We start from the raw sequence: 20,465 nt of genomic DNA on the forward strand, positions 1-20,465 counted from the left end.
TTGGTGCAATTTTCCAACCGCATTGTGCCCGGTCCCAATCTCGTTTCGCCAGGAGCATCACGGGAGAAGCCCAAATCGGGCTTTGCACCGGGCACGAAACTGCACGCTAATGGTTCATTTAAATATGCGTGGCCAAGGTTGAGGCCGCATTCTCCCAGTTGCTGGGAGTTACGGGCTCCACTGGCGAAGTCTCACCTGGGCGCCGATTAGTACTGGTCTCCACAAGCGGGTCTTGGAGGCCATTGGAGCCCCCAAGTGGTCGGGGCCAATGCAGAGCAGTACGCTTGCACTCCCCTGGCACCCTTGCTGTACCAACCTGGTTGGCACTTCAACAGTGTCAGCAGCACTGTCTGGATGCTAGGCTGGCAGTGCCAGGGTGCCAGGTTGGCACTACCAAGGGCCAAGGTCTGAAGAAAGTCATGCTATTAAAGGGGGGGGGGTGAAGGTTGGCGTATGAAGGGCTGTCATAAAAGTTGGGGGGGGTGAGGGGGAGGCACTCAGCAATACTATAGCGGGGTGTGCTTATGTGGTGGGGAGTGGGGTGATGTCCATGTCTGGTGGCGGAGGTGGCATTGTCCATGGTGTGGGTTGTGGGGGACCCTCAAGCTCACTTTGAGATCAGGGTACCCTTTCAAAATGGTGCCCCAATCTCTAATGAGCCAGTCTCACTGGCAGGTTTAGTTCCCCACCACAGAAAAAAACCCCTGGGCATGATTCTCCGGGAAGATTTCAAAGTGTCGTAGCGAACGGGAACTGCCATGAGCTTGGCCCAGTGAGGCCTGCAGCTCTATGCAACATTAATTGGTCCACTTAATGAGGCCGTACGGGCTTCTCACCACAAATCAAGGCTCGGCAGCCAATTCACCCTCACCGTATTCACCAGCCCCCTGCTAACAAGGTCGAGCAGCACTTAAACAGCACTTGCTCAGCCAACCTCAGCCAACTCGCAAAAATAGTGCCCAGGAGAACGGCCCAAGGTTCGGGGATGCAGACCTGGGAGGTTCCTAGCCACAGTGGAGGCCAGGAGAGATGTCCTGGCCCCCCTGAGGGTCCCGGACGGTCAGACAAAGGGCAGCCAGCATGGCCTGGGATGTTGTGACAGCGGCTGTAAGCTCCAGGAGCGTGACCAGGAGGATTGGCCTCCAGTGGTGATAATAGGTGAACGACCTACACCGGGCAGCTTGAGTGAACAGACAAAAACACCCTCCATCCTGACACCGTTCCACCTCCATGCATGCATTCACCTCCCCAACTCGCCATGTGATCCCCAATCCTCCCTTCACCCTCCTCCCTTAAACACCCCGCAGCCCTCCTTTCAGCCCCCCTCTCCATTCAACCCCCAACCCTTCCTTCACATCCTCCCTCCCACTACCGTGTACCATGCATATGGCTAACGTTGCTCTCTCTGTGTCTCCACAGGAAAAGCTCTCCCTAAATCGCCGGGAGAGCATCCAGACTGGTGTAGGTGTGCCGGACATAGGAAACCTCACCTCCTTCGAGGAGCGGAGCCTAGAGGGGACTGTGGTGGCCGTGGACAGGGCGATCACCCACGTGGAGGTCGGCTGGTGCCGCACAGGTGAGGCCCCACCTGGAGGACCTGTCAAACGTGAGTTGTTATTGCCATACTGACGACCTATCCCTCCCACTGACCACATGTTCATTCTCCCACAGGTCCTCCAGCCGACGGCGCCAGCCCACCCTGGGTGGCCCCCTCTCCAGTCTCCCAGGAGACCACCTTGCAGGGGAGCTCTGAGGAAGACATAATGGAGGCATCACAGCTGTCATCCCCACCCTCCACCAGCGCAGATACACGCACCTCGGTGGGAAATATTAGTGGTCAGGCTTCTGGGGCACCATCTTGTGAGCACCACACAGCTGTTGTTGCACATCAGGTGGAGGCAGGAACTCCCAGGTGAGACAGCTGTCAGGGGTCTGCTGGATCCCAGGATCCAGCTTGGTTCCAGACTGATGCTCAGCCTATGGAAGAGATATTCCTGGAGCTGATAGGGAGCAGTCAGGACATTCAGAGGGAGGTGTCAGCAACACTCCAACAAATCCACGGCCGATTGGGGGAGTCCCAGAGGCTACAGGTGCAGGAGAAGTCACAGGCAATGCGTGGCACCGAGGCTAACACTGCTCGGGTGGCAGCTTCAGTGGACATCCTGGTGCACGCCCGACACCATTAGTGAAGGTGTCCAAGGCGTGGCACATTCAGTGATGGCCATTGCTGAGGGCCTTGGCAGAATGTCCGACTCGATGGGGGATGTGACGGAGTACCAGCCTGACCTTGATGAGGTTCTGCGGGGCATGTCCCGTTCTCAGGTGGGAATGGCCAAGGTGCTGTGGAGCTTGTCCCAGTCACAGGTGGGCATTGCTGAGGCCCTGCAGAGCATGTCAGCACGGTAGCATAGTGGTTAGCACAGTTGCTTCACAGCTCCAGGGTCGCAGGTTCGATTCCCGGCTGGGTCACTGTCTGTGCTGAACAAACAAAGAACAAAGAACAAAGAAATGTACAGCACAGGAACAGGCCCTTCGGCCCTCCATGCCCGTGTCAACCATGCTGCCCGACTAAACTACAATCTTCTACACTTCCTGGGTTTGTATCCCTCTATTCCCAGCCTATTCATGTATTTGTCAAGATGCCCCTTAAATGTCACTATCGTCCCTGCTTCCACCACCTCCTTCGGTAGCGAGTTCCAGGCACCCACTACCCTCTGCGTAAAAAACTTGCCTCGTACATCTGCTCTAAACCTTGCCCCTCTCACCTTAAACCTATGCCCCCTAGTAATTGACCCCTCTACCCTGGGGAAAAGCCTCTGACTATCCACTCTGTCTATGCCCCTCATAGTTTTGTACACCTCTATCAGGTCTCCCCTCAACCTCCTTCGTTCCAGTGAGAACAAACCGAGTTTATTCAACCGCTCCTCATAGCTAATGCCCTCCATACCAGGCAACATTCTGGTAAATCTCTTCTGCACTCTCTCTAAAGCCTCCACATCCTTCTGGTAGTGTGGCGACCAGAATTGAACACTATACTCCAAGTGTGGCCTAACTAAGGTTCTATACAGCTGCAACATGACTTGCCAATTCTTATACTCAATGCCCCGGCCAATGAAGGCAAGTATGCCGTATGTCTTCTTGACTACCTTCTCCACCTGTGTTGCCCCTTTCAATGACCTGTGGACCTGTACTCCTAGATCTCTTTGAATTTCAATACTCTTGAGGGATCTACCATTCACTGTATATTCCCTACCTGCATTAGACCTGAGTCTGCATGTTCTCCCCGTGTCTGTGTGGGTTTCCTCGGGGTGATCCGGTTTCCTCCCACAGTCCAAAGATGTGTGGGTTAGGTGGATTGGCCATGCTAAATTGCTCTTCGTGTCCAAAAAGGTTAAGTGGGGTTATGGGGATAGGGTAGATACGTGGGCTTGAGTAGGGTGCTCTTTGCAACAGCCGGTGCAGACTCGATGGGCCGAATGGCCTCCTTCTGCACTGTAAATTCTATGTTCTATGGTCTATGTCCCAGTCACTGAGGAGCATTACCAAGAGCGTCGACATGATGGTGTGGACCAAGGGGAACCACCAGAGCTGGCCGAGCCAGGTGATTCAGGGATAGCCGTGGGCTTGAACCAGCTGCCCCTCCATCCCAAGGTGGACTCCAGGGCCCTATGGATACCAACTGGGAAGAGGGGGTGCTGGGTGGCAACCCGGACCCATCCCATGGAGCTGAATGGCTGTGCATGTGCTGCCGACAAGTGTGCCGGGGCCCTCCGGCCCCAGAGCCCCCAGAGGACGCTGGCAAGGGGCACCGAAGGCCACGGGATGAGCTAAACAACTAGCTGCCTCCACCCCAGATGTGCATCCTGGGGACACACCTAGAACTAGCGGTGGAGCTAGGAAGGCGAAACATCAAGGATTACTGAGGGCACCGAGGGAAGGGGGTGGGGGAGGGGGGGTATAAGTAGGGTTGAGGGGGTTAGGGGGCGGGGAATTGTAAAACACGGTAAACACCCTTGTGCACAAACTGTATGATGCCCCTGTCACTTTCTTCCACAATGTTGCCCGACCTCCAAATACTTGGCCCACCTCTCCATACATCTTCTCTTCCCCGTAGCACTCACCCACCCTCCGGCCGTGAACATGTCTCCGGAGCTGTGTCCCATCCCCTAAGTGTTCGGATTTCGGCTTCTGCGTGTGCGGTGTTGCCACCCGCAGTGTTCAGGCATCAAGCTCTGATTGGGATACTAAGCAATGACTCCCACATGCTACATGGCCAGCCCAGCCACGGGAATCCACTTGGGTTGTGTGAAGTGCTCACTTAACCACAATTGCCAATTACCAGTTAGCAATAGCCTTCAGCCACACGGCCAGAGGCCTCGGCAGTCGGTGGAGGTTATGGGTGGTTGGTGGGAAGATGGGCAGGGATAAGGGTTGACCCGGAACGGATACACATGCTCCCGCAGCATGTTTTACGGTGGCCCGCCATTGGCTGGCAGGGATTGGCATGGCGGTGTCACATGTGGTTGCCCTCAGTTGCCCCCCACAGCGCCTCCCCCCCCCCCCCTGTCATGGTGACCCACCTCTGCAGAGGGTCCCTCACCCCCAGTTGAGGGTCCCCTAACCCCGCCGAGCGCTGGGGTGGTAAGCCCAAAACCATTGGGCTGGTTGCCTGTGGGCAAAGATGGCTACTCACCTCCTTGGCTCCCCGCAGAAACCATTGCGCCAGGTTCACGTCCGAATTGGCGCCAGTGTGACCACTTGCTGGAGAGGCAAATGAATGATGCGAGGCCATTGGATATGGGGTGGCTCCTATTAATTGTGTGGAAATAGGGCTTAAGTGGTGATATTTGGTTTCTCGCCCCACTGCGGTGAGATCCTGCTTCCGCCTACAGGAACTGGCCGGTTGTAACGTAAACTGTTGGGCGCCTGGAGCAGTTCTTGTTTTTGGCCTCTCCCGCTATTCACCGGCCTCGTTTCGCTTGAGCGAGAGCATAACAGGGGCGAAGAATCATGCTCTTTATGTATGGGCTAGACCGGGTGAAACGTCCCAAGCTCCAAAAAATGATTAAGTGTGGGTGAATCCAGTTCTGGATCTCACCCAAAAAGCCTGTGGGAAGCACCCCACCAAACATGTCCAAAATGACGGTCATTTTTTGGGTGATTCGCACCCTCTGACTCCTCCCCCGACTGTCTCCTCCCCCGACTGTTATTTATCTAGGAGAAAGCAGGTAGATGGCTAATCCATCCGAAGTTGAACAAAAAAATCTTCGGCAGGATTCTCTGTCCCGCCATCCCAGTTTTCTGGCGCGGCGCACCCCAGTCAGCAGCGGGATCCTCCATTCCGGCAGCTGGCTAATGGGCTTTCCGATTGTGGCCATCCCACGACGTCGGGAAATACCCGGGCGTGTGTGCGTTACCGGCGAAGCGAAGGATCCCACCGACGGAAAATCCCGTAGCCTGAATCTGTACTGTTTTTGTGTTGATTTATGATAGGAAACGTAAAGAACCTGAGAGGAAAATCAGGAGCATGTCTTGTGTAAGTGAGTTGTTACTTTTCTAACATTAGAAATATTTTGAACAGCTTGGTAAAAGCAGTTGAATAAAAAAAAATACATTCATTTCATGCATCATATTTTAATAGCAAATTGAAAGATTTTTACAAATCAAAAAATAAAAATCTCTTCAAAGTACAGAGTTGACCAATACATTGCAAAGACCCTGAGATTTTAACTGTTAGGTTTTCTGTAAGCCAAACAAACTCCACTGAAGAGTGCATTATTATTTTTGTTCATAACAGGCTGATGGATCAATAGTTGACAGTCTTTTGATAACTAAAAAGATTAAAGCATAATTATAAACCTGGATTTGTTACATTAATATAATTCACTGAGAAATAACATTCTAAACTGTACCATTTTGCCTTAAATATATTGTTTATTTTAGTGCAACAGCGACAATGGGATAGAGATTCAGCCTGGACAGTGTTGCATGGGGTGACCGTCGAATGCTCCACCTCATATTCAATTCTATTGGGTGGAATTTAATGGTCCTGGGAGCCAAGCTGGATATCAGAGGAAAGCCATATAATGGGGCAGCAAGATATGAGGGTGGCGACTGTTGCTTTCCTGCCTCCACTTGATTGGGTCCAGAGTGGTAAGAGTCGAGGATGGGCTTCACAGTTGGAAGCCCTTAAGTAGTTACCCAAGACCCATTTAAGGGTCTTATCCCACTGCCACTGGTAGAATTCAGCAGCGGGCAGAATACATGCCATGTGAGATAACTCAGGTAAACACCAATGGGTATACCTGTGGCCAAGTAGGGGATCCCAGTTTCTTGGGCATCCTGGGCCCAACAGAGGGACTTGCCAGTCGATGGAGGGATGCTTGGCAAGCCACCCCCCTCGCCCTGATAACAACCCCTTACACCTCCTCTCCAGTGCATCCTAACTGCCCCAGCGATCCTGCTCCATCCACCTTGGTCCGGGGGCTCCAGCGATGATCCTTCTAGTCGGCTCTATTGCAATACCAGTAGTGGCCACCGCTCTCGATGGTGCTGCCAGTAATGATCAGTTGCATTCCCGGGAAAAGGACATCCACCCCACACCAGGAAGTCTGACAGGAAATTGTCCCTGATGGTGTCGCACACCTCCAGCAGAGAATTTAATCCAAATGGGGTTCCCAAAATGGGTGCGGTGGGGTTGCTACAAGCCCCCCAGCCATTGTATGGGCCCACTTCTGCGACCATTAAATTCTGCCCTTTGGCTGCAATACAATTGAATATTGGGGAGAGGATAGAACAGGCAAACAATGTGATACATTCCATTTTACACTCCCAAGAAAAATTTCTACACAAATTATATTTTAATGCGAATATGTTCCCGTTCATCTGGAAAAAAAATCCCTGGTGTTTCTTCTATGTTCAGAATGCCAACGTGCCCTGACAACTTTGTTCAAAGTGGGTAGACTGTCTGCCGTCAACTGGCAATAGAGAGAAGTACAAGCAGTGTTAGCAGGCCCTCGCCCAGTTCCTGGCCATAACACAGGACTCTTGAAGATCCATATGGGAGAAAACTAGAACAGCCAAGCATTTTCAGAGCACCAGAGTTCCTTCTGGTTTTTTGTAACATCTATTGGGAAAGTGGCACTGAAGCCAATCATAATTTAAATCCTAACTTTAAAGTATATTAAGCATCAAATGTTGCATATTATGGTTCTTATATATTTTCATTCACTGGCAAGGTCCATTGCCCAGTGAATAGTCTGACAAAATAACTTGCTACGTTACTCAATTTCTTATCAGACCAGCCTTAGGGTTGAAAAAGCTTTGTGGGTCAGTGAATGTGTTGTAATCCTTCTATTCCCACAACATTCTTTTGGCCTTGCGATGCCTTTTGACTGATTGTAAAACGCTGAGGTTAACAAAGGTGTAGACTGGACTGCGCTCTCGAAGAATCACAGCGCTCCTGAAAAGAAAAGTATATGATCTGTTGCAACAACCATACCAATAACAGATAAATAAACCAGCATAATTTCTCAATTAAAATATTTTGTGCTTTGTAGCTCTGCTCGTTGACCCAGCCGGGCGTGTTTCAAACAGGAGGGGCTTGTAAGATAGGATGAGTGCCCATCCCCAGCTCACCCCCACAGTATGGGGGATGGGTGAGTGCTGAAATTGGCAACTTGCCACCATATTCAAAAGGTTTGACAGGGGCAGCTGGGTGGCTGGGGGCAGCCCAATTTTTAAAAACATACACTTCAAAAGACCAGAGGCTGGATTTTCCGTCGCCCGATGGCAAAATCGTGATCAGCGATCGGGCGGAGACTGGATTTCAGCACCGGAATCGGGGCCAGCACTGGTCCTCCATGCTCAACCCCCTCCAAACCGTGGTCATCGTGACATGCAGCGCATGCCGTTGCTGCGTCATCGGCTGGCCCACCCGCAATGCTCCGGCCCCGATGGGCCGAGTTCCCGACAGAGCGGGCCATATGTGGTCCCAGCGATCAGGAACCCGGCATGCTGGCTGCAGACAGTGTCCGGGATCTGTGCCGCTGGCCAGGGGGGCTCCTGCTAGTGCTGGGGGGACCGGTGGGTGGGTGGCCAGGGAGTGGGCTGTGGGGTTGCAGTTGGCGAGTTAGGGTTCGAGCATGGCCGGCGCCATGTTTTACGACGTGACCGGTGCAGGCGTGTCCTGGGACCCAGCCATTCTCCGGCCATTTTGGCACGATCCGCGGGAGTTTCATGCGCGCCAGTGCTAGCCGGTACCAGAATTGGTGAGGGGTTTACGCCGATTTTCCTGTCGTGAATCTCCCGCAGATTCTCCTTTCGCGCCAGCGCGTAGCCTCAGAAACAGAGAATCCAGCCCCAGATGTAGGGGAGGGGAAAGGGGGGCGGTGTTCGGTCTTCAGGGATGTCCTTTACCAATCTGGGATGTCCCCCATCAGATTGAGCCCCTCTTTCTTGCTAACCGTGCCCCCACCCCCAACCCCGCCTCCAACAGCCTTAAACCCAATTCTGTGTCCCTGACATGCCGAAACGCTCCCTGCCACAAATCCCGGATTTATCAGTTCCGTGGATCCCTGGACTCGCTTGCATTTCTTCTTGCAGTCCCGGAAGTGGCCACTAATGATCTCTTGGCGCTGCCAGAACTGATGAGCTGCTGCCTAATCAGATTCAACAGCAGCTTCAGAGGACAGGACTCCTGTGAGGGGTGTAAGTCCCACTGTACTCCTGTTAAGCCAGCCCGCAGCATGCTATAGCTGTGGGACAGGCCAGCGTGAGGCAGGCTGGCTGCACACCACCTTGGTGGGTGGAATAGTGGTTAGCACTGCTGCCTCACAGCACCAATTCCGACCTTGGCTGACTGTCTTTGTGGAGTTGGCATGTCCGCCCCGTGTGTGCGTGGGTTTCCTCTGGGTGCTCCGGTTTCCTCCCACAGTCCAAAGGTCTGAAGGTTAGGTGTAATGGCCATGCTAAATTGCCCCTTAGTAGCCAATATGTGGAGACTAGGTGGAGCTATTGGGCTGGGGTGGAGGAGCGGACCTAGGAAGGGTGCTCTTTCTGAGAGTCTGTGCAGACTTGATGGGCTGAACGGTGTCCTTCTTCACTGTTGGGATTCTATGGATTCTTTACCTCCAGAAGCGGAGTGAGTTTGCGGGGAGTGGGGCGGGGGGGTGAGGGTGGGGGGGGGGGGGGGGGGGGGTTGCACAGGGAGTGAGCCGTTCAACTCTACCCCTCCATAAAATCTCTCCATGTCCTTTTTATAGTCCATTCACCTCTTGCTCATTCCTCTTGTCACAGGAAGCTGCACACCCTACATATCAAAACGTAGAGTTTGAAACCTGCATTGTGAATGCTGTTCTGTGACAACTGTTTCCAACTTTAGATAATGAACAGGTTTACACAACCTTTGGAATCCACCACTGCTTTTTCTATAAATACACGGTTTACTCAGAAAAGATATTTAACAATAGCCTTTTATAGTTATGAATGAAAACTATTGAAGTGTTATGAGGACGGCTGCATTCTCAATTTATTTGCCAGCATACTGGACGTGGTTCCTTGGAATGCCAGCATGTGTGTTTCCCTCTGCCATTCCTCACACTGTGGAAGTCAATTTGAACTTTTTGCCACCTGGGCAGTAACCAGGCACAGTGGGTCACCTGTCCATTGTGGAACACAGACATGGGTCAGGATTTTCCCAGCCATGGAGTGGATGGCTCCCAGGTGCAGTTCCGCTGCTGAAGAAATTACGCAACGGCAGGACCTGAGACAGATACACTAAACAGTGGAAGCCAGCCAATTTAAATAATAAAAGACAAGTAGATGTAGGAGCAGAAGTAGGCCATTTGGCTCATTGAGTCTGCTTCGTCATTCAGTGAGATCATAACTGATCTGATATGATAATCCTTAACTCCACTTTCCTGCCTTGACACCATAACCTTTGATTTCCTTACTGATTGAAAATCTATCTCATTCTTGAACATACTTTTTTTAATAGAAATTTTTATTCTCCTTTTTCACATTTTCTCCCAAATTTACACCCAACAATAAACAATAATCAGTAACGAATGCAATATCAATCCCTATATCAGTAACAACGATCCCACCTCCCACCAAACCCCCAAACATTAGCCCGCATGTTAACATAAACAATTGACAAAAAGGAATCAGGAATCACCCATAGTCACCATTAACACATGCAGTCCCCTCCCCCCATTCTTGAACATACTTAACAACCCAGCCTCTACATCCCTCTGTGGTAACAAATTCCACAGATTCCTACCCTCTGAGAGAAGAAATTCCTCCTCATCTCTGTCTTAAATGGACGACCCCTTACTCTGAGATTATGCCCTCTGGTTCTAGACTCTCCCACAAGGGGAAACAACCTCTCAGGATTAACCCTGCCAGGCCCCCTGAGGATCCTCTATGTCTCGATACAGTCTTCTAAACTCCAACAAGTACAGGTCCAACCTACTCAACCGCTCCTCATGAGGAAATCCTTCCATGCCTGGGATCAACCCAGTGAACCTTCTCTGGACTTTCTCTACCTCTGGGTTGGGATGCCTCCAGTTTCATGGACATGGCCTTCCTGTGTGGTGGTGGGGGGGTGGGGTGGGGGGGGGTGGGGGGGGGAGGGCACATTGGAACTGGAGCCTCCATCCCACAAAGTGGGGGCTATCGGCAGAGAACACTGCACACACAGTCCCAATGAGCCAATGGGCCATCTGGAAGAGCCTGTCTGGCTGGCTTCTTTGGTGTTATATTTTTCACTTACCTCTCTAAGGACGCTTCCATTTTCAGCTGCTCTCTCAATCCAGACCTGCCTTAGTAATGCCCATTTCTCTCAGTAGAGCTGCCCTGGCTCCAGAAATGTCAGCCCTCTGCTTGGGCCAGGAGCACCTACATTCTGCCCACTGTCCTTAAATGAATGACAAGCTCAGAAGCAGCCAATGAGGGAGCCACTTGCAGGGAAATTGGTGAGCCATTGTCACTGCTGGAAAAAATGGGCTTGGGATGCCCAATTGCTCCTGGTGTTGAGGTCCCAAAGTCCATACTCCTTAGGAACAGGAGTAAATCATTCACCATCATAGGCCTGTTCCCCAATTTAATGGGATCATGACTGACCACAAATGAGACAAGGATCTGGCAGGTTCAACAACAATTTGCATTCATATAGTAACTTGGATGAAGTAAAAGCACCCTGAGGTAGTTCACAATAGCGTATCACACATCATTTGATACAGAGTCACATCAACGGATATTGGCCGGAATTCTCCGGCCATTGGGATGCTCTGTTCCCGCTGGCAACGCACCCCCACTGACGGATTTCCTGGCGGCGTAGGGTGGCATCAATGGGAAATCCCATTGACAAGTGACGGGAAGAGAGAATCCTGCCACCAGAACAGCACATGGCCGAGAGACACGCAGCTGGGGGACTGGAGACTCCAGCCCATTATGACAGGTAACAAAAAGCTGAATCAAAGAAGTCTGTTATAAGGAGAAACATAAAGGCAGACAGGAAGGTGACTGAGTGTTTGCTTTGCTACAAATGATGACATTTAAAATGACCTCCAGTGGATTTTGTGATGTTTGACAGAACAGGGCAGAGAAGGAAAGAAATATATTAAGAATAAACCAATCAGTTATAATCCAGCTGTCTGTTTAGGTGCAACACCAGGTATTAGTGCACAATACGTAAGGCGAGAAAGAGGGGAAAACTGAAGGAAAAAGTTAACTTATACATTAGACAACTATTTTAAAACAATGATTTGAAAACAATTGTAATTGTACCTTAACGTATCTGGAACGCAACTGGGATTTCACGATTAGGCACCAATGTCCCAGAATGCAATGTTTCCACGGGATCTTCGTCAGTAGTCACTATTTTGTACCTTGCAACCAACTGCAGTTAAAAAAAAACCCTCCCAAGTTAGAAAAAGCTGTAACTCTGGTTAATGGTTGCACTTGTACATAGTTGGCACAGCAATGATGATATCCGGTACATATGACTTACCCAGCATAGGGCCAACTGTAACTGTAACTCAGCCAGTCGCCGACCTATACACATCCTTTTCCCAACACCAAATGGCACATGTGCAAAAGGATTGATTGTATGCTTATCCTGCAGCCACCGCTCAGGTTTAAACTGCATTCCCTCATCAAAATAGTCTTCATTCCACCCCAGTGCATGACTGTTTATCATTAAAATAGTCTGTAGGGGGAAAAAAACAAGCAATTTCACCTTTTAGTTGGTGCAAAGTATAATTATTCTGAAAACACGGTTTTGAAACTCTCACTCCAGATTCACATTTCCATGACATAAATAATTAAATGCTGTCACAGGTTTACGAACAGTTAACTGTTCTCCAGTAATATTGTTCATGAACAAATAAAAATAAAGTTTGGTGGTCTTTTCTCTACATGTGATTGTCTCTCTGCTTGTCTCTCCCTATCAAATTCTTTCAGTTTATGTCTATCTGTCTGATTTGGACATAGTTAAATATTAAATGTGATTTTGACCTTAAAATATTATAAATAATGATATGGGAGGGGATTGAAGATAGGAATCTCATGGACTTTGTGGCCCAAATGCTCAGCAACCTGGTGGCAAGGGATAGCTTCCCCAACCCATCAGAAATTGACAGTACACTGGTCGCTTCACCCAAAGCCCAGAGCCAGGGAATAGCCGAGAGCATTAATCGCCAAAACGCACTACCAAGACCAGGAACGAATCCCGTGCTGGGCGTAACACACTAAGAACTGTAACTGGGAAGGCCACCAGATTCGGATCTACCAGACATTGGGGATGACGTGGCCAAGCACCAGGCAGAATTCAATAGGACGAAGGCCTCACTGTACAAAAGCGCCACAACGTTTGGGATGCTGTACCCAGCTAAGCTCTGGACCACATTCCAAACAGGGAACACTTTTCAGGGCCCCTACGGATGCGGAAAAGTTTGTCTTGGAGAACGGACTAGAGAAATAGCAGCAGGGGCAGCAATGAAGAGCTCATCGGAGGAGACTCTTACTTTCTGAATTGCCAACTGTGAACCACCATGTTGAACACTTTGTGCGGGGTGGTACTGCCTCGTCAAGGGACGAGGGAGGAAAGAGAGGAAGGAAAGAGCAAGGGGAGCAGAGCGCAGGAGAAGGTGAGGGGAACGGCAGATAGGAAGCACAGGGAATGGGCGATAGGAGGGTGCACAACCAGCCCTGGGAAGGGGGCCATCACACAAGTGGCGAAGCTAGCACCGGGAAGCGTGCAGGAGGGAGAGGCCGCAGCGCATCTCCCACGAGGGGGAAAACGCTTGGCAAGGGGGGGGGAAGACTTCGGTAACAGGGGGGCAACTGGGGGAAGAAACAGAGGGAAGGAAACACCACAAGGGGAACACTGGAACAGGAGGAGCAAGGGCATTAGGCTGGCTACAACAGGCGACTTGGAACAAAATGGCACCGCAAGCAACCACTTTGGAGGCTCCCTGAACAAAGGGACAGCCCAGCGTGCAGGGGCTCACCCACATGGTGTAATCACAGTTGGCGGACATGTTGGGTGGCCTCTGGACAAAGGGAAACCCCGGAGCACAGAAACCCGGCCTCATGGGGAGAATGGTGGCCGCGGCCATTTTGGACGGCCCCCTCGCAAAGGGAAACCCCGGAGTGCAGGGGTGCATCCACCAGATAAGCATGGTCGATCCCGCAGGAGCGGGGGGGACACAAAACCCACATCAGGATAGTCACCTGGAACGTTGGAGGTTTAACGGTCCAGTGAAAAGATCCAGAGTCTTCACCCATCTGAAACGTTTGAAAGCCAACATAGTGTTCCTCCAAGAAACACACCTGAAGGAAAAGGACCGACTGGGGGTGAGGAAGGGATCGGTGGGACAGACTTACCATTCCTGTTATGGGTCGAGGGGGTAGCCATACTACTCAATAAGAGGATGTTGTTTACTGCAACGAGGGCAGTTACTGACCCAGGGGGACGGTACGTCATGGTCAGCGGTTGACGGGGCACCGGTAGTACTGGTGAATGTGTAAGCCCCCAACTGGGACGATACAGAGTTTATTAAAAAGACCATGGCAGAAATCCCTGACATAGATACACACCGACTAATCATGGGGGGACTTTAACTGTGTCCAGAACCCATGGACAGACAGGTCGAATCCCAAAATAGGAAAGACCTCCAATATGGCGAAAGAACTCAGCACATTCATGGAGCAGATGGGGGCTGTGGACCCATGGCTGTTCACCCACCCAGGGGAGAAGGTGTTTTCCGTCTTCTCCCAATGAATATTCATGGATCGACTTCTTTGTAGTGGGGAAATTGGTGCTTCCAGGGTTAGTAAGAGCGGAATATTCCATGATTGTAATCTCCGACCACGTTCCACATTACATGGATGTGAGGTTGGAGACCAGCCGTGCCCATTGCCCCCCATGGTGGTTGGACATGGCCCTCCTGGCCAATAAGGCTTTCTGTGAGAAGATATCACAGGCCATAGACGGGTATATTACTAATAACCTGAATTGGGATGTCTCACCCTCCACGTTCTGGGAGGCACTGAGGGCTGTGATCAGGGATGAAATTATCACTTAGAAAGCACGGAGAGATAGGGAAATGAGGGGGGCTAGGCAACAGCTAGTCAACTCCATACTGGGGGTAGGCCAGCAATACTCCAAGGTCCCAACCGTAGAGCCCCTGGGGGAGAGGAAAAGCCTAGAGGTGGACTTTAATCTGCTCTCCATGAGGAAAGCAGTACACCAACTCCACCAGGCACGGGGGATCCTGAACGAGCATGGAAACAAAACCAGCTGCCTGCGGCTCTCCAGCTGAGAAAGCAGGCAGCCACGTGGGAAATAGCCCAGATTAGAGAAAACAGAGGAAAACTAGTAGCACAGCCGGAAAAGGTCAATGGAGCATTCAAGACCTTCTACCGGGGCTGAATACCTCCAGCCCCCAGCAAGGGACTTGAGGATGAAGTAGTTCCTCAATGGACTGGACATGACAATCGTGGGGGAGTATAGGAGACAGGGTTTGGAAGCACCGCGAGAACTGGGAGAAGTCAGGAACAGTATTAACTCCATGCATAGGGGGAAGATGCTGGGACTGGACAGTTTCTTGGCTGACCTCTACAAAGAATTTGCGACGGCACTGGCCCCGCATCTGCAGGAGATGTTCACAGATTCACCGGCGAGGGGCACCCTGCGCCGATGCTAGCACAAGCCCCAAACGCGCTGATACTCAAGAAAGACAAAGACCCAACAGAATGCGGGTCCTACAGACCCATCTCGCTACTGGCCATGATCCTAGCCAAAAGGCTGGAGGACTGTGCACCAGAGATGGTAGCAGAAGACCAAACGTGCTTTGTCAAGGGTAGACAACTAACATCGAACATCAGGCACCTGCTGAACGTGATCGTGATCCACCCGGGGAGAGAACACCTGAGGTCATCGGCTCCCTGGACACAGAAAAGACCTTCGACAGAGTCAAATGGAAGTACCTCATAGGGCAACTGGAGCGGTTCGGGCTTGGAGCAGGGTTCACCACCTGGGTAAAACTCCTGTACAGCGTTCCCACAGCACGCATACGGGCAAATACCACCAGGTCTATGTACTTTCAGCTGCACAGTGGCACAAGCAGGGATGCCCTTTGTCCCCTCTGCTGTTCGTCCTAGCAACTGAACCACTGGTGGCAAAGAATTGGAAGAGAATCCGGAGGGGAGATAGAGAGCACAGGGTCTCACTCTATGCGATGACCTGTTCCTCTACATCCTGGACGCAAAGCAGCATGGAAGGAATCATGGCACTCTTGAAAGTGTTTGAAGCCTTTTTGGGCTGCAAACTTAACCTGAGCAAAAGCAAGATCTTCCTGGTGAAACGGCAAGGGGGAGGGGCAGGGCTGGAGAGAATGTCATTTAAACACAAATTCCACTACCTGGGGATGGACAGCTCATGACAGGAGAGGTATCCACAAATGAAACCTGGCCAGTCTGGTGGAGGAAGTGAAAAAGGACCTGCAGAGATGGAACACACTTCCACTCTCCCTGGCAGGGTGAGTGCAGACGATCAAGATGAACGTACTGTCCAGGTTTCTCTACCTGTTCAGATTCATCCCGATCTACATCGCCAATGCCTTCTACAACTCATAATCAAAACTGATTATTTTGATAAAGGGTCATCTGGACTTGAAATGTTAGCTCTTTTCTCTCCCTACAGATGCTGCCAGACCTGCTGAAATTTTCCAGCATTTTCTCTTTGGTGGGAGCCATTTACCCAATTGGGGTTATAGAGGGACATGATCTGGCAGGCCGGGTCCATGCGTGGCTGGGGCCATGTTGTACGGCTCGGCCGCCGCAGGTTGCCGCTGTGCACATGCGTGGCCACGGACCCAGCCATTCTCTGTCTGTATCTGTAGGTATAGCTAGGTTCTTTACGTGGTGCGGCTGCTAGCCCCCCCCCCCCCCCCCCACCGAACAGAGCATCGGTGTGGGGGCGGCGCCAACATTTTGGTCGTAAGACCAGACGCTTCCCCCGGACATAGCCGCAAAATCGGAGAATCCAGCCCTAAGTGTTGACACCGAGACAGAATTGGTGGTCTTCTACGACAGAAAAATTGGTGCCGTCCCGGCGCAATTCCATAACCGTTAATCGGCTAGGTTGTGAAACACAAGCGATTCCAATGAAAAATGGTGTTGGATTCTCCGGGGTCGGGATTGTCACTCAAGAGGATGACATATTAGCACTCCACTCCCCACACACACTCATCCCAGCCAACAAGATGCACTGGAGCACGCCCATCTCATTGATGGATCGGCTGGGGCCAGATGGTACCCAGGGAGGTGGCCTGGCGGGGACACCCATACAACCTGTGGCACTAAGTTCATAGTGGGCAGTCCACATGACTGCCTTGAAGGCTGCAGCAATGGTGTTCCATGCCCGTCCACCCCTACCCCACGGCCCACATCCTGGCCATCCCCCAATACTGCCCCTGGCCCTGGCAGAAGACCCATGGCCAGAGACACAATTGTCGTCACGCTATGGCAATGTTGAACACTTTTCATTTCCCCTCTTCCTCAGTAGCCACGGCGCCTGCTGCACGTTTTTTGAAACCACAAATTAAACTCGCCGTCGCTAATTCCTCCTGGTGGAGGTGGAGAATCACGGAGGCTCCGGAGAATACCGCTGTTGAGGCACCGGAGCATGGCAATCTGTCGGGTGCCCGGCGTCGGCCACGATTTGGAGCTCACACGCCATTCTGCGCCCAATTGCGTTTCCTGATTCCGGCGTCAGCCGACGGAGAACCCGTCCATGTAGAGGGATAGGTAGTGTTGAGGAAGCGGGTAGGTTGCAGAAGGACTTGGACAGGCTAGGAGAGTGGGCAAAGAAGTGACAGATGGAATACAATGTGGAAAAGTGTGAAGTTATGCACTTTGATAAGAAGAATAGAGGCATGGACTTTTTTCTACGTGGGGAAAGGTTTCGGAAATCTAAAGCACAAAGGGACTAAGGAGTCCTAGTTCAGGATTCTCTTAACGTTAACATGCAGGTTCAGTCGGCAGTTAGGAAGGCCAATGCAATGTTACCATTCATTTCGAGAGGGCTAGAATACAAGAGTGGGATCATACTGCTGAGGCTGTATAAGGCACTGGTCAGAACCCATTTGGAATATTGTGAACAGTTTTGGGCCCTGTATCTAAGGAAGGATATGCTGGCCTTGGAGAGGGTCCAGAGCAGGTTCACAAGAATGATCCCTGGAATGAAAGACTTACCATATGAGGAGTGATTGAGGACTCTGTGGCTGAACTCCATCGAGTACAGCCCCAGAGTCCTCAACCGCTCCTCATATGATAAGTCTTTCATTCCGGGGGTCATTCGAGTGAACCTGCTCTGGGTGTAGTTACGTTTCTGTCTTTTGTCATTTATTATAAAATGGAAATTCCTTAAAACTGTGGGATGATGAACAAGTTAAGATGTCAGTGAGGTAACAACAAAACAAAACTTTATTGTACTTTTGTTTTTTATCTGGAATGTTGCTTGATACTTACTCCCTTAGGTAGCAAGTAGTCACCAAGAACAGTTTCTTCATCCAGAGTGCGACTTGTGAAGGGCACAGAAGGAGTAATCCTAAACAGGTATTTGGCATTAGTGATCAATTTATGTGCGGCATTTAGTTAGTTATATTTAACAAGATTGCAATATTCTCGATAAAAACCCTTGTTATTTGTAAATGCATGCACTAGGTTAATTGGAATCAAGTAAGGTTGCATTGGGGATAGAAAGACATGTGCAAAGACTAAGTATGATAAAGATATTGCATACTTAATAGTTCGGAGAAAAAGATGTATCTAAATGATCACAGCAGAACAAACAGTAATGTTGTAAAACAGTTATTCCAGTTCTGGTTTGGTAAAACAATGCTTCATAGAAATGAATCTGCTATACTTTACGAGATAAGATTACCAATTTATGTTTCATTCCTAAAATGATTTATAGTTTAATTTATTGTGCCTGCTATAACATGATAGGGTGCATTACAGGGTGATAGCTTTCAGGATTCTGTACAAGTTCCCAAATTAGGCGAAACTATACAAGAAAAGTGTTGAATACTTGCTAGATCAAGGAAAACTACTGTGGTGTACATATTAGACATAGACATAGAATTTACAGTGCAGAAGGAGGCCATTCGGCCCATCGAGTCTGCACCGGCTCTTGGAAAGAGCACCCTACCCAAGGTCCAAACCTCCACCCTATCCCCATAAGCCAGTAACCCCACCCTACACTAAGGGCAATTTTGGACACTATGGGCAATTTAGCATGGCCAATCCACCTAACCCGCACATCTTTGGACTGTGGGAGGAAACCGGAGTACCCGGAGGAAACCCACGCACACACGGGGAGGATGTGCAGACTCCGCACAGACAGTGACCCAAGCCGGGAATCGAACCTGGGATCCTGGAGCTGTGAAGCAATTGTGCTAACCACCATGCGACCGTGCTGCAAATTAGGCGAAACTATACAAGAAAAGTGTTGAATACTTGCTAGATCAGGGAAAACTACTATGGTGTATATATTGTTTTAGTTGTGAAGAGCTGCCTACTTTTTACTGGGATTACGTACATAGAAATAGGGAAAATAGGAGCAGGAGTAGTCCATTCAGCCCATTGAGCCTGATCCGCTGACACTCAAATGATCATGACTGATCCTCTATCTCAACACCTTATTCCCGCTTTCTCCCCATAACCCTTGACACCTTTAGTGTCTAGAAATCTAACTATTTATTTCTTAAATACATTCAGCCTCCATCTTAGATGGTAGAGCATTCCACAGGCTCAACACCCTCTTAGTGAAGATGTTTCTCGTCACCTCAGTCTAAATGGCTGATCCCATATCCTGAGACAAGACCCCAAGCGGGGGAAATATCATCCCTGCACCCAGTCTGTTCAGCCCTGTCAGAATTTTCATTGTTCCAATGAGATCCCCTCTCATTGTACAGAAATATAAATACAAATATTCAGAAGAGGAAATTAACAGTAATCTAGTCAAACAAACCTCATAGACTCTTTCAGGCAAGCCTTTAGGTAGGGCATTTTCTTAATATCGTCTGCAGTTGGGGCCTGGTCTTTGGACAGCACATGCCGTATTTCTTCATGAAGTTTGTCTTGTGCTTTGGGATTGCGTGAGAGATTAAAGATAGCCCAAAGCAAACTGTTGGCAGTCTGTATTATAAAATAGCATAAAGTATAAATAGGATTTTTTTCAGAGCATCCATTTGATGGCCTTCACTTAATTAACAGTTAAGTAGTCGCCATAGTCCCAGATGACCATAAGCTACTTTCCCCGTTGAAGGCGAGAGCTGACTGGTGGTGATTTAACCACACCCCAGGTTGAGAAGGCGGAGCCTTCATAAATAACCTCAGTCAATATGGGAATTGAACCCACACAGTTGGCCTTACTCTGCATCACGTACCAGCTGTCCAACCAAGTGAGCAAAAGCGGCACCCATGACAGCATTAATAAGAAGCTGCTTCTTCATCTGGAATGCATGACGCATTTAATGTAACATATGTGTAATGGCATGTGAGTGGCACATTATAATTTGCTTCTGCACAGGGCAGCACGGTGGCGCATGGGTTAGCACCGCAGTCTCACGGCGCCGAGGTCCCAGGTTCGATCCCGGTTCTGGGTCACTGTCCATGTGGAATTTGCACATTCTCCCCATGTTTGCGTGGGTTTCACCCTCACAACCCAAAGATGTGCAAGGTAGGTGGATTGAACACGCTAAATTGCCTCTAAATTGGAAAAAATGAATTGGGTACTCTAAATTTATTTTTTTTAATTAAAAAAATAATTTACTTCTTCACAAAATCTAATAGTTAAAAAAGGAAGTGGTGAAAAACCCGGGGAACATCCTGCAACTCTGTACAATAGAAGGAGATTTGTTCAAAACTTGCCACTAAACTTTAACAATTTG

The 20,465-nt window shown here is 50.0% G+C and overlaps 1 protein-coding gene across 3 annotated transcripts in view; it reads right to left on the reverse strand.

Moving 5' to 3' along the window:
* Positions 1-5,618: 5,618 nt before the first annotated feature.
* cyp24a1 (cytochrome P450, family 24, subfamily A, polypeptide 1) overlaps positions 5,619-20,465 on the reverse strand; it is a 28,275-nt gene continuing 13,428 nt past the window's right edge. For 2 of the 3 annotated variants that reach the window (XM_072514707.1, XM_072514705.1), the window contains exons 8-12: positions 19,544-19,710; positions 18,040-18,118; positions 12,014-12,211; positions 11,791-11,902; positions 5,619-7,462 (exon numbers count right to left, since the gene is read on the reverse strand). In XM_072514707.1, coding sequence (XP_072370808.1) covers positions 11,792-11,902; positions 12,014-12,211; positions 18,040-18,118; positions 19,544-19,710 — 555 coding nt within the window. In that variant the 3' untranslated portion in view covers positions 5,619-7,462; position 11,791. The remainder of the gene's footprint in view (positions 7,463-11,790; positions 11,903-12,013; positions 12,212-18,039; positions 18,119-19,543; positions 19,711-20,465) is intronic. The other variant, XM_072514706.1, reaches the window with a different exon arrangement.

The sequence above is a fragment of the Scyliorhinus torazame genome, chromosome 8 (genome assembly GCF_047496885.1).
Source record: "Scyliorhinus torazame isolate Kashiwa2021f chromosome 8, sScyTor2.1, whole genome shotgun sequence".
In the NCBI taxonomy this organism is placed as follows: domain Eukaryota; kingdom Metazoa; phylum Chordata; class Chondrichthyes; order Carcharhiniformes; family Scyliorhinidae; genus Scyliorhinus; species Scyliorhinus torazame.